At 42.3% G+C, this 13090-nt stretch overlaps 1 protein-coding gene across 9 annotated transcripts in view; it reads right to left on the bottom strand.

Moving 5' to 3' along the window:
- Nucleotides 1-13090, bottom strand: part of CNKSR2 (connector enhancer of kinase suppressor of Ras 2) — a 299886-nt gene that overhangs the window by 206733 nt on the left and 80063 nt on the right. Inside the window, exon 1 of one of the 9 annotated variants that reach the window (XM_053306541.1) lies at nucleotides 4063-4094. The exons of the other annotated variants lie outside the window; for them this stretch is intronic. Coding sequence (XP_053162516.1) covers nucleotides 4063-4080 — 18 coding nt within the window. The 5' untranslated portion in view covers nucleotides 4081-4094. Of the gene's footprint in view, nucleotides 1-4062; nucleotides 4095-13090 lie in introns of those variants that run through there. 9 annotated transcript variants of the gene reach the window in all.

Here is a 13090-nt window from a genome sequence, read left to right on the forward strand (position 1 = left end):
CTGCTATTGTCATTTATCAATACTGCCCTCAGCAACAATCCACATAAAGATTCTCTTAGCGCCAGTTCAACACATTACCTGGAAGCAGCAAAAGACAAAGCAGAAATAACTTGCATGTGTTCTAAGATGCACATCTCTCACAAACGAGATGCAAGTTATTCCTTCACATATCAATAAATATGCACACAAGTCACATACACATCATCATTATGAAGACGTAGTGTCAAAATTGTGCAAAACTATTCTTACTGTACGATTGTACCAGATTAGACATTGAAATCTTAGTTTTTCCCCTCTCAAGTGAATTCTCCATATTCCAAATATGAGTAACTAGCATATTCTGAAGTTGAAATGAAAATTAATTAGGAGCACAATAGTCTACATTAGGAGAATCCAATGATGGATCAAAGGTGATTATGAAGGCTTATTTTAACTGAAATACTATCAGTATAGCAGTATTTACTTACTTAAATGTCTAATTTTATCCAGACTAACACTAATACCATTCTCCTCCCACAAAAAGTAGCAGTGTTGAGCTCTATCAATTAAAAGCTGAAAATGGAAGTGGACTGCAGCTCAGTGGAAGAGCATTTGCTTTATGTGCAGAAAGTCCCAGGTTCAATCCCTGCATTTCTAGATAGCAGCAGGAAATATCTGTCTGAAATGCTTTAGGGCTACTGCTAGCAGTATAGACAATACTGAGCTAGATGAACCAATGGTCTGAGTCAGTATAAGGCAATCATCTATGTAAACATGTTCTATGTTTTCACAAACATAGTACAGCAAATATTTAAAAGTTTAGAACTACTTTTTGCACTTTAAAAATATTTCAGCTGAAACAGTATCATGTTCTATCAGGCACAACAGACCTTTCCCATCTTATATCTTTTTGGGTTAACTGAATTCCATGCTTAAAGTTTTCATGAACAAGCTGAAATTCATTGTGTTTCTAAAAAGAAAGAAAAGCATGCAAACTGCCACCCACTACCAAGCTGTGCCATTCCCACACTTCTTTGTGGAACAAAGAAGTTATTATTCCCCTAACCCAAATTACATGTACAGGAATATTTTATTTCAAGCCATTTGTATTTCAGTATTTCAAGTATACAGAATTCTACTAACTGTAGGTGCTCTATTTTAATAGCTTAATATGATATAAGTATACTCAGTTTTAAAACTCTTGTAGCAAATGATGGCTATTAGGCACACACAAAAAATAATGTTCATATTGTATACACAAACAATAACATCCATTTAAAAAGAGCAGCATAGTATTCCTTGCAAAACTAGACTGAGTCCAGGTCAGTTGGTATTCAAGGCCTATTTAAAAGCAGAAAGAGAGAGGCTCGATTATTTTCCCAGGGAAGAGAATTCCACAGTTAGGACAACACCACCAAGAAGGCTCTCTGGAACCCACCAACTACATCTGAGTTAATGGTGGAATATGCATACAATACCCATAATACATATGCCCCAAATTAAGACTTCTATTTGTGTGTATAGTAAATCTTAAGATTGAGCTACTGTAGTTATAAATGTATTCTCAATACTCCTCCCACCTTTATTATGACCTAGTCCTGATTTTAGGCAATCAAAGATACTGTATAAACTGGTATGAAAGAGTGGTTATAAAGGTGTTCTTTTTCCATATGAGAGTACTCTATCCTTTAATCCAGTCAGCGCTTCAAGAGTTGTGGACTCTCCTCTGTACTTTTAAAAGTTTGGTTAAGATGGTTTTATTTCCAAAATATTTTAGACTAAACTGCCATGTCTCTCTCTCTCTGGTGTACCCGTCGCTAATCCCATCTGTGACAGCTCTCTCACAAGAGTTTGCGAGCAAGCTGCTGACAGGGAGAGAGGAAAGCTGCAACGCCAGAGGAGAGAAACAAATGGCGGCAGGGGTTGGAGAAAACAGCAATGACAGCAGCGGGAGGGGAAAGAAAATGGCGGTGGCAGGCGGGCAAGAAAAAGGCAGTGGCGGACAGGAGGAAAGGGGAAGAAAGTGGCGTCAGGCTGGGAAAGAAAGTGGCATGGGTGGCAGGGGCGGGCAGGGAAACTAAAGGCACAGCTGCTCTGCGCCCGGCCCAGCTAGTATCTTATTAAAACCATTATTAAAATCATTTCACCTCACCATTGTGTTGGAAAGATCACCCCTCCAAATAGTGAACAATGAACTTCACAGCAGCATAAAATGCATACTACTTTACTGTATCAGTAAAGATCTCCATAAGACCATTATAAAACAGAACACAAGAGAAATAAATCAGTCAGACAGCTAAAGTCCCTAAAGTCACCAGAAATAAACTTTCACTGCCTCCAGAAATTGAGCAGTGATGGAGGCAGGCAAATCTGCCCAGCAGGATATTTCACATGTCTGGTACCACAAATGAAAAGGCCCTATCTTGTATGCCCATCTACCACACCATATGGGAGTAGAAAACACAGATGTTGTTTTGAGAACAAGGTATTAGGAATATGCACAGAACCAGTTCTGTGTACTCCCAGGAGGGTGGGTGGGGGGGTCATTTTAAGGGGCAGGGAAGACGCTGCCTGCCTGTCAGCCACCACCTCACTGCTTCTCCCCTGCTGTGCTCTGCCAGAAAGTGGGCACTCGGGCCTGTATCATACCTCCCTGCAGCCAGGATCACCATTGCCATGCAAATGGCTGACATGCAGGCATACAGCATGCATGGGAGTCAGCCATTTGTGTAGCAATGCTGATCCTGGCTGCAAGGTGGTACACTGCAGCCCCATGTGCCCGCTTTTTGGAGGAGCACCGGTAGGGGGGAAGTGGTGAGGCGGGGGCTGGCAAGTAGGCAGCCCCTTCCCTGCTCCTTAAAGCAACCCCCACCCCATTCGAACCAGCTGGAACACAGGTTGCCGTAATTGGTTCAGTGCACCTAGAATGGAGCACCGAATGGTTCCATGCACATCCCTACAAGGTATGACTGGCTAACTGGAGAAAGAGGCACCTTTTAGAGTGGTAGCTATCTTATACTGAGCAGCAGGAGAAGCAACTGTCCCTATCCAACCTCAGCACATCATCTCTACAGTGGAACAAGCAACTTATTCCTTTTTGCCTATGTGAACTGCTTTAATAATTTTTATTGAAAATTGTTATACAGATATTCTAAGCAGGAATATGAATCAGGATGAAGATAAAATAAATAATAACTTCCTTAACCCGTGTAGATAATCTCCATGCGAATACTTGATTGCTCTTCTCACCCCTCGCCACAGTCCCCTCACCTCAGAGATCTCTCCAACCTCACCTGAGCCACTCTCCTCCTCCTCCACCATCCCATTGCTTCCATCCCCTCACCCTTCTTGTTCACTCCTCCATCCCATTGCTCAGAGCTGTCCTTTGGGCATGGCAAGACTGACGACTGCCCCAGATCCCACTCTTTTAAGCCCTATTACAATTAACTGGAAGTGGCCCCTGTACTGGCTGATTTGCCCCAGGCCCCACACCCTGCCAGGGCTCTCAAAGGCCATCCTCCTCACCCCTGTTGGTCATGGCTGTGGTGTTGCCAGCGCCGATTGGCCAAGCTGCAACCCCCTAACCCCAAAGATCTTCCCTCCCTCTCCTGAACCCCTCCCTGCAGATGCAGCAGCTGATAAGGCCATTCATCACTGCTGCCGCCGCCAGCATGGCCACTCATTCCCCTTAGGATGACGACAGGCCCAGGCCTTTCTCTCGCCTGCCTCCCTCCCTCCACCAATGGCCTCGGTAGCCCCAAGCAGCAGTAGCGGCGGTTGACCAGGCCCTTTCCTGCTACCACCAATGCCACCACAGCCACTCAATCCCCTCAGGTCATTGACAGGCCCAGGACTATCCCTCACTCTTTCTTGTTTTTCTCTCTCCCCCCTACTTTTTCTCTCTTTCTCACTCTTCCCCTTTGTCTTTCTTCCCTCCCTCCCTTCATGAGTTAACAGATCTTGTTCATCTTGTTTCCTCATATAATTAGCACAGAGGCTGCCTCCTGCTCCTGAAGGGGCTCTTTACTCCCTCAGGACCCTTCTCTTCGCAGACCCCTGCCCACTATTCTCTACAATCCTAACCTCAACAATCAAGCACATCTTCCGACCAGTAACAGTTGCATTCCAACTGACCTTAACTATCACATGCTCCTCCGCCCTAACTGCATATGGAACCCCCATTGCCCAATCACCATGGTGCTTCTGTTCTGTTACCACTGATTGGTAAAGCACTGTGTGGGCGGGGCTTGCCACATACACTTTTTATATCTAGATAGAGTAAGAACAAAAAATGGTATGGGGTCAGGAGTCCCTGGGTGGGTAGGTTCAAGTAGCAGCTGTGGAGGGCCCTTGTAGCTGGGTCAGTTTCTCTGTAGAGGCTTGGGACCCTGGCGGGGGGCAGAATATTATGGAGGAGGGGATGGAGACCGAGGGTGGAGGTTTGGGGAGCTTGGGGAAGGGCAAAGAGCAATGCCCGGTTGGGGAAATGGAGGGTGATTTCCCTTCAGATGATGTCTGTCCCAAGAAAAAGCGTGGTCATTCTTTAGAGTATCAGGCTAAGGTCCTGGGAAGGTGGGAAGGTAGTGAGCCATCTTTTTTGGCTGTTATAAAAGCAGTTAGTAAGGAAGTGAAGATAGTAGATAACAGCCCTATCAAATTGGCAGAATGGCTGCAGAAAGCTTTAGGGCAAAACATCTTTGTCTGGGCAAAACATCTTCAGTCTGCTGACTTGTTAGTGGAGTGTGTTCACAAGGAACAATTGGACAAGCTCCTTCAATTGACCTCCCTAGGAAAAATTAAGAGGGAGGAAAAAGCTTCTCCATCTCTTACAGTTTTTGCCTTGTTTGGGGGTCAGGAGTTACCCCAACAAGTAATTATTTGATATCAGGTCTGTAAGATTCACCCATTTATTCCAGCCCCTTTGAGATGTTACAAGTGCCAGTGATTTGGGCATGTAGCTGCAGTATGTTGAGGTCAAACTCGGTGTAGGGAAAAAGGAGGTGCACATTCTCTAGCACAATGCAAGAGTTTTCAACCTCCAGAATGTTGCAATTGCAGCAGTAATCATACCCCAGGGTATCAAGGTTGTTCTGTGGCAAAGCAAGCCTGGGACATCCAAGCTATGAGAACTGAGCACAGCATTTCCTATTCTATCACAGTAAAAAGACATAGGGAGGTGAGTAAGGTAGGGGAGGCTGATTTCCTCCCCCTCTCCCCACCATGATTCGGTGGAGGGTTGTTGTTGTTTTTTGTCTGATTCTTGTGAAGAAAAAGTTTCTAGTGCTTATGGTGGAAGTGGTCAACTGCACCAGCCAGACTGAACACTGTTCTGAAAAAATGACAATAATTCTGAAGGCAGCTGAGAAATACTTAGGAATGGGTTCAGCTATGGATGGGCAAATTTGTGAAATTTTGGGACATCCTGAGACCTAGGATGAAGGTTTTGATGATTTTTAGTTGCAATGCTCATAGCATAATTGCTCATGGTCAGGAATTGAAGCATGTTTTATCAGAAACTTCTGATACCGCTACTATTGTCTGTATTCAGGAAACTTGGTTGGTCTCTTTCTTGACCATCCGGCTGCTGGGATAAGCAGAGAGGGGGTGGAGTTGTGGTTGGTATTTTAGAGGGTTTAAATTTTTTGGAAGTGGAATTTAAGGTTGAAGACATTGCAGTTTTGGTAACTGAGGTTCTGTTGAAAGACTTTCCCAGTTCGGTTCATATTATTAATTTATATAATCCATGTCACCCTTTAACTAAGCGTACTTTGGATTTCTTGATTGAAGGTTTCCAAGGCCCAATCATTTTGTGTGGAGATTTTAATAGCCATAACCCCCTTTGGGGTAGTTCAAGACTTGATACAAACAGGAAAGTTTGGGAGGCTTTTTGTGAAGATCACAGTTTGGTGGTGCTGAAAGATGATACCCCTACTAGAATAAATACTTGTACTGAGTTGATGTCATCACTGGACTTGGGAATAGTCTCTAGCACTATTGTGGATAAATGTTTATGGGAAGTTTTATTAAAGCTTCATATGGGTAGTGATAATCTCCCTACCCTTTTGTATTTTGGGGAACAGGGATGTTTTGAAAAGAAGAGTTTTGCCCCTCAATGGAATTATTCCAAAGCAAACTGGGATTTGTTTAAGATGTTATGTAAGAAGGAATTAGCATTTACACAGGAGCCAGATTCAGTTGAGGAGTTCTCAGATGCATTTTCCCAAGGGATTTGGAAGGCAGCATCTGTTGCTATTCCCAAATATAGAGTTAAAGTGGGGTTGAATTGTTCTGTACTGTGGTGGTCAGAAGAATGTAGAACAGCTGTTAAGGCAAGGAACTGGGCCTTTAGAAGAGCCAGACATACTCTTGCAAGGGCAGATTTACTCCTATATAAACGACGTAGAGCTACAGTTAAAAGGGTTGTGCAGAAAGCAAAGAGGGAGAGTTGATTGCAAGAGATTGTCAATGGATGTTCCAGTTGGAATGTTTTTAAACAAATCAAGAAAATGAATAGAACTCATATAAGAAATAGAGAGATTCCTGCCTTAAAAATAGAACCTTCAGAGGATACTATCTTGAGTGAGGAAAAAGCAGAGAAATTGGTGGATGCATTCCGAGTCAGTAGCACAGAATGAACTTAATGCATTCTTTTCACACTGAGAGATTCAGAGAGCCCTGAGGGCGAAGGGAAAGACCTATCTGAGGGAGGATGAGCTTAGTAATGAGATCCTGAGGCATTTGCCTGAAGAATCCATGATGGTCCTATTACGATTTTATAACTTAATTATGGAAAGGGGTGTTTTGCCTGACTCTTGGAAGGGTGCTCTTGTCATTCCAGTGGGTAAGCTAGGTAAGAATATGCCGTATCCTGTATCCTATCAGCCAACAGCCCTAACCTTGTCTGTATAAACTTAAGGAATAGATGCTAAATGAACAATTGATGTCATTTCTTGAGAAGCATTGCCAGCTTACTGATTTTCAGACTGGATTTTTGAGAGATTCAAGTACATTGGACTAGGTGGTCAGATTAGATACAGATGTCTGGTAATCCTTCTGTTCTAAGGGGTTTTTTGGTCACAATTTTTTTAGACCTAGAGAAAGCATATGATATGGTGTGGAGGGAGGGCCTATTATATAAGTTGCATCACTGTGGAAGTTAGGGGAGATTTTTATGGTGGCTTTTTTACTGGGAGGTGGATAAGATTAAGGTCCAAAACTCGTGATTTGGCCAATGGCATCCCCCAGGGTAGCATTCTTAGTCCCACTTTACTTAATATAATGGTGAACAATTTGCCCCAAGTTTTACCGCAAGGTGTGTACTGCAGTATGTTTGATTATGACTGCACAATTTTGAGTAGAAGTAAGAAGTAGGGAGGGGCCATTGATAAGTTGAGCAAGACTCTTAACAAACTGGGAAATTGGGGGAATGAATGGGGATTTAGATTCCCTTCGTCCAAATCAGTGGGTATGATTTCTACACGAAAGGAAGTTTTGGTGACTCCTACGTTGTTTCTGTACAATTCCCAAATTGAATTTGTACCCCAGTTTAAGTTTTTAGGTGTTAATTCCGATTGTAAATTATCTTGGATCCCCCATATTCAATATCCTGGAAATAGATGCAAGCCTTGTCTTAACATATTGCGGAATATCACTGAGAATTAGTGGGAAGTGGACCAAAGATCTCTTTTGTTGGTTTATCAGGCCTTGATTAGGCCTTTGTTGGATTATGGCTGTCAGGCCATTTCCTCAGCCTCTAAATCAGTTCTGCGTAGACTAGATGTGGTCCAAACTAGGGCTCTTTGCATCATTTGTGTAGTTTTTGTTACCACACCTTGTAGTGTGCTTCAGGATGTGACTGGAGAGTTCTCTGGAGAACTGTGTCATTGTTACTTAGACATTGCGCTCTGGAATAGATTGCGGAACTTACCCTTTGGGAACTGGGGTAGTGTGTATGCTCCTTGCTAAGAATTTGGTAACCCTGGAAAATTCCCTGATGGTTGAATTCCTCATTTATTTTTATTTATTGTTGAATTTATATACTGCCTTTCATTAAAAACAATCTCAAGGAGGTTTACAAAAGTTAAAAAACATACAATAAAATGACAATAAAAATATTAAGCTAAAAATATAAAAACAAACCAAATTTAAAACCTATAAAATGCAAGCATAAAAACTACACACAGGTAAAAACACATAGAAGCGGCAATAAAAACAATCATGTAAAAGCCTGGATAAAAAGCCAAGATTTTACAAGCTTTCTAAAAACTGTGATGGAGTCCAAGGAACGAATGGCCACTGGGAGAGTATTCCAAAGTCTGGGGGCAGCAACAGAGAAGGCCCTGTCCCGAGTGCATGACAGCCAAGCCTCCCTCATTGTCGGCACCCACAGCAGAGCCTCCTCAGATGACCTCGTCAAGCGGGCAGCAACCCTTGGGAGCAGGCAGTCCCTCAGGTACCCAGGGCCCAAACAGTTAAGGGCTTTAAAGGTCAAAACCAGCACCTTGAATTTGACCCGGAAACGAACTGGCTGCCAGTGCAACACTTTCAGAATGGGTGTGATGTGCTCCCATCAGGCAGCTCTGGATAAAACCCTAGCTGCTGCGTTTTGCACTAGCTGCAGTTTCAAGATATTCTTCAAGGGCAGCCCCACGTAGAGCGTGTTACAGTAATCCAGTCATGACGTGACTAAGGCATGGGTAACTGTGGCCAGATCTGCCTTCTCGAGAAAGTGACGCAGTTGGCACACTAGCCGAAGTCGTGCAAAGGCACTCCTGGCCACCGCCTCCACCTGAGCTTCCAAAAGCAGAGCCAGGTCCAGTAATATCCCCAAGCTGCGTACTTGCTCCTTCAAGGGGAGTGCAACCCCATCCAGAACCGGTAAAATCTCCTCATCCTGATTGGCTCTCCTACTGACCAACAATACTTCCGTCTTGTCCGGATTCAATTTCAGTTTATTAGCCCACATCCAACCCATCACGGCCTCCAGCCCCCGATTCAGGACATCCACCGCCTCCCTAGGATCTCTCCCTTACTTCGTGGCCTGAGATTGAGTTCCTTGGAAGGTTAAGACATATGGGATTAGGAGCATCTTTGTACCAAGTGTGGCTTTATCATCCTCCAATGGTTCTATTGGATGGTTTGGGGAGCGAATCTTTTCCAAGATTGGATACTGTCAACAAATCATTGACCTTTGAAAGGTTATTCCCTGCCTTGGAATTTTGCAAAATATTCACAGATGGATCAAGGACTGTCCAGGGTGATGGTGTTTCAGCTGCTTTTGTTATTCCTAGTTTGAAGATAGAGAAGGGTTTTAGATTGTCCAATGGAATCAGCATTATGACTACAGAATTAACGGCAATATATTTGGCTTTGGAATGGATTCGATATATGCGTCCTGTTGGGGGGTGGGGGTTGTAATTTTATCTGATTCCCTGTCGGGTTTACAGGCTATTCAGGAGGGTGGTTTTTCTAATAAAGCCTTGGTGGTATCTGAAATTTGGAATTTGAATAATATCCTGCTTTCCAGAGGCTTTAATATTAGATTCTGTTGGGTTTGGTCTCATATTGGAATTCTTGGGAATGGGCTTGCAGATTTAATAGTGAAACAATCATTGGACTATCAGTCTGTGGATTGTATGATACCATTCAATAGTATGGAAGTTAGAAACTGGGTGAGATGTGAGATGGGGAATGTGTGGCAAAAGGAATGGGATAATGACCTTACGGGCCAGAGAGTATATTCCTTCTGCCAAAAGTTGAGTGATTTTCAACTTTTTAGTTTTTCAGGAAGGATCTGACCAGTTTCCTTACTAAGAACTTTGAAGGGGGCATTGCTCTTCCAAGGAAAAGTTGTATCTTATTGGAAAATCTGAAGACAATCTATGCCCTATGTGCAGTGTTATTGAAACGATTGATCATATTTTGTGGGACTGTATTCAATTCTACAGTGAACGTGAAATCTTTTTCCTGTCTCTTCATTCTATCAATCTCTCTATTAGATCACTACAATAACTCTTTTCAGACCATAGAAATTGGTCAATAGCTAAGAATCTTTTGTGGATATTTCTCAAAACATTGCGGCTCTTTGAACGACTGCAACTTTATCTGAAGAGTTCCGGTGGCGTTTGTGGGACCTGACGGTCCTGGTATGCCATTACCTTCAAGACCAAGACGAAGACGACGAAATCATCATCATCATCCTGGTCCCGGACCATTTAAAGGATAGAACCAGCACTTTGAACTGGACCCAGAAACAAGCCAGTAGCCAAAGAAATTGGAACAAAATCAGAGTTATGAGTTCCATTTGGTAAACACGAAGTACTCTGAGCTGAATCTGAATCAATTAAAGTATCTGACTACTCTTTAAAAGAAGCCCCAGCACAATCTGGATATTATGAGGACATGAATGACTCTGACTTGGTCTATTTTCCCATGGAAAAGGGCACAGATGGCAGTCCACTTCATACCACTGTCACTTGGGACATTCAGAAGCAGCATCAGATCCAGGAGATCCCCTCTCCCAACACTGCTAGTTCTTCAAGAACTGTGCAGCCCCTTCCAAAATAAACCTTATAACTAATCTCCTACTGGCAGAATCCCCAAACAAAACTAATTCCATATCAACTGGATTAAGTCTGAGTTTGTCCACCAACATCCAGTGCATCTCTAACCTCAGGCACTGGTTCACAACTCTAATGCTAATTGTTGGAGAGGGTGTATAGAATCAGGTTCTTATAAACATATGTGGTGGGATTGTGCCAAAGTTAAAAGATTTTGGCAAGCAGTGGAAAATGAAATAATAACTAAATTTAGAGTTTTGATAATGCTCAATATTGAATTGGGACTACTGCTTTTGTTCACTGGAAATAATATAAAAATGGATAACAATGTTTTGTTAGGGTTTCTTATATTAGCAGCTCAAATATTAATTGCTCGTAATTGGAAAACTGCTGAAAATCTTAACATCAGTAACTGGTATAAAATAATATGGGAATATATGCTTGAAGACATTTTATTTCAATGTAATAATATGTGACAGAAGCTAAATAGACAGGATTTTAAGCAAGTATGGAAACCAGTTATGGATACAGTGGAAATAAATAGGATTTATTATAATCCAAGTAAGATCTTGGCTGAAATGGTTAAGATGATGATGGATTGAATATATAGTATGATTGATATACCAGTTTAACAAAATCTATACCAACTGTACATATTGCAGATGTTTTTGTATCCTGCTGTACCATCCTGTTGTAACATTAATTTATATTTCTAATACTCAATAAACTTATAAAAAACAAACAACTTTTCTGTTATTTTTTTTTTGTAAACCTCCCAGAGATGCAAGTTTTGGGTGGTATAAAAATATGTTAAACAAACAAACAAACAAACATAAATGTCTACCCTGTGATATACATCCACATATCAAGAGCACTGGAAAGTAAAACGTCTCTATATTATGAGGTTTAAAATTAAAGTAATACTCACTATAAAGTAAAACAGAAGGAACATGAACAGAAGGCATAGCTATCCCTTCTCATATGGCGTGTTCATATTCATGCAACCACCATAGAAAATGCCCCTTTTACCCAACAGCTGTATTGTTTTACTAATTTTGTAATATTCAGACATGTCCTTACAACAAGCAGCAACTGATGTTTACAAATGTGTACTCACTCCAACTAGTGCATCCACACACTGGTTTCTCCATCTGTTCAACCAAACACCAAATTGTGCAGTAATCTGTCTGTTGAGGTCAATGGTAAAGGTTCTTTTGTGTGCCCTGTCCTCATCTGAAGCATAGTTGTTAGGAACTCAGGAAAGCGCCTTCTCTGTTATGGTACCCAGGTTGAAGAACAATTCTGTGCTCCAGGAAATCTACCTAAACCCCTCTTCCATTACAAGCTAAAAACTTTGTATGCCTCGCCCTGACCTCTATTTGATTCAGGCATTTAAAGGAATGCACCCTAAAAAATGGGAGGGGAGAAAAAATAATCTCCACAGGGAACTCTCTGACCTGACGGACTCCCCATGTTAGATTGATTTTCCTCCCCTTCCTTTTATTTTCCAGGGTACACTCTTTGAGAACAAGGTCTTGGACCCAGGAAGTGGGGAAAATCTCCTTTGTAGAGCACATGGGCGATATAACATCGCACAATAAATACAATAAAGAGGTCTCAAAATACTGAGGCTCTTCTTACAATCAGCCAAAAACGGGCTAAAGAAGCCAAGCCCGGTCTTGGTGGATTGTAAGAACCACCAGGAGCCGCACGACTCCTGGTGACGGCAAACCCCACCAAAGCAGCCCACCGCTTATTCAAGGATAAGGGTGCAAGTGCTAAACGATTGTGTGTTGGTGCTACGCAGCAGCAGCTTTCTGGCCAGTGCAGGAAAATCCCCATAATGCACCACATACTAGCACAGTGCATTATGGGAGTTCCAGGGGCCAGGGCAACATGTCTTGTCCCCCAACCTTCCATGCAGCCAGAGGAGGCAGCTGTATGTCTGGTGCACAATCTCCATGCCCAGACCAGGGGTTGTCTGCAGGGGAGGTAAGTTTTTTGAGGCTTCCTCCCTTCACACCCTCAAGCCCTTTATCACCGATTATAAGGAAGGGTTCACTGTCATTGCTTGTTCAGAATATTGATTGATTGATATGCTGCTTTTTTAAAAAAAGGTCTCAAAGTAGAAAAAGAATAAGAATAATAAGGAGAAGATAGTTTCCTGTCTAAAAAGAAATACATGGTAGACACCAGCAACAGCCACTGGAGAGATACAGTGCTGAGGTTGGATATCAGCCTGGAAGGTAATGATGGCACCATTGATTGCTTTAAAGGCAACATTTTTTGGCTCCACAAGTGAGTTGCATGTACCAGTCAGGAAGCATCCAGACAATATATAAAATATGTACATTGTTTACCCCATTCTCCTGAGGGCTAAAAACAGTTTAGAAAGACTATTTAGTGTGGGGAAACAGCATGGAGTTAAAGGTAAAATCACCATCAACACTGCTACTGTGATCAAATTTGGAGCCCTTGAAAAAGTTTTAGAGTTTAATTAAAAAAAAAAAATTGACAACAGATCTTCAACATTACATGTTTTTTGCTTCGAA

The sequence above is a fragment of the Hemicordylus capensis genome, chromosome 3, assembly GCF_027244095.1.
Source record: "Hemicordylus capensis ecotype Gifberg chromosome 3, rHemCap1.1.pri, whole genome shotgun sequence".
NCBI lineage: Eukaryota > Metazoa > Chordata > Lepidosauria > Squamata > Cordylidae > Hemicordylus > Hemicordylus capensis.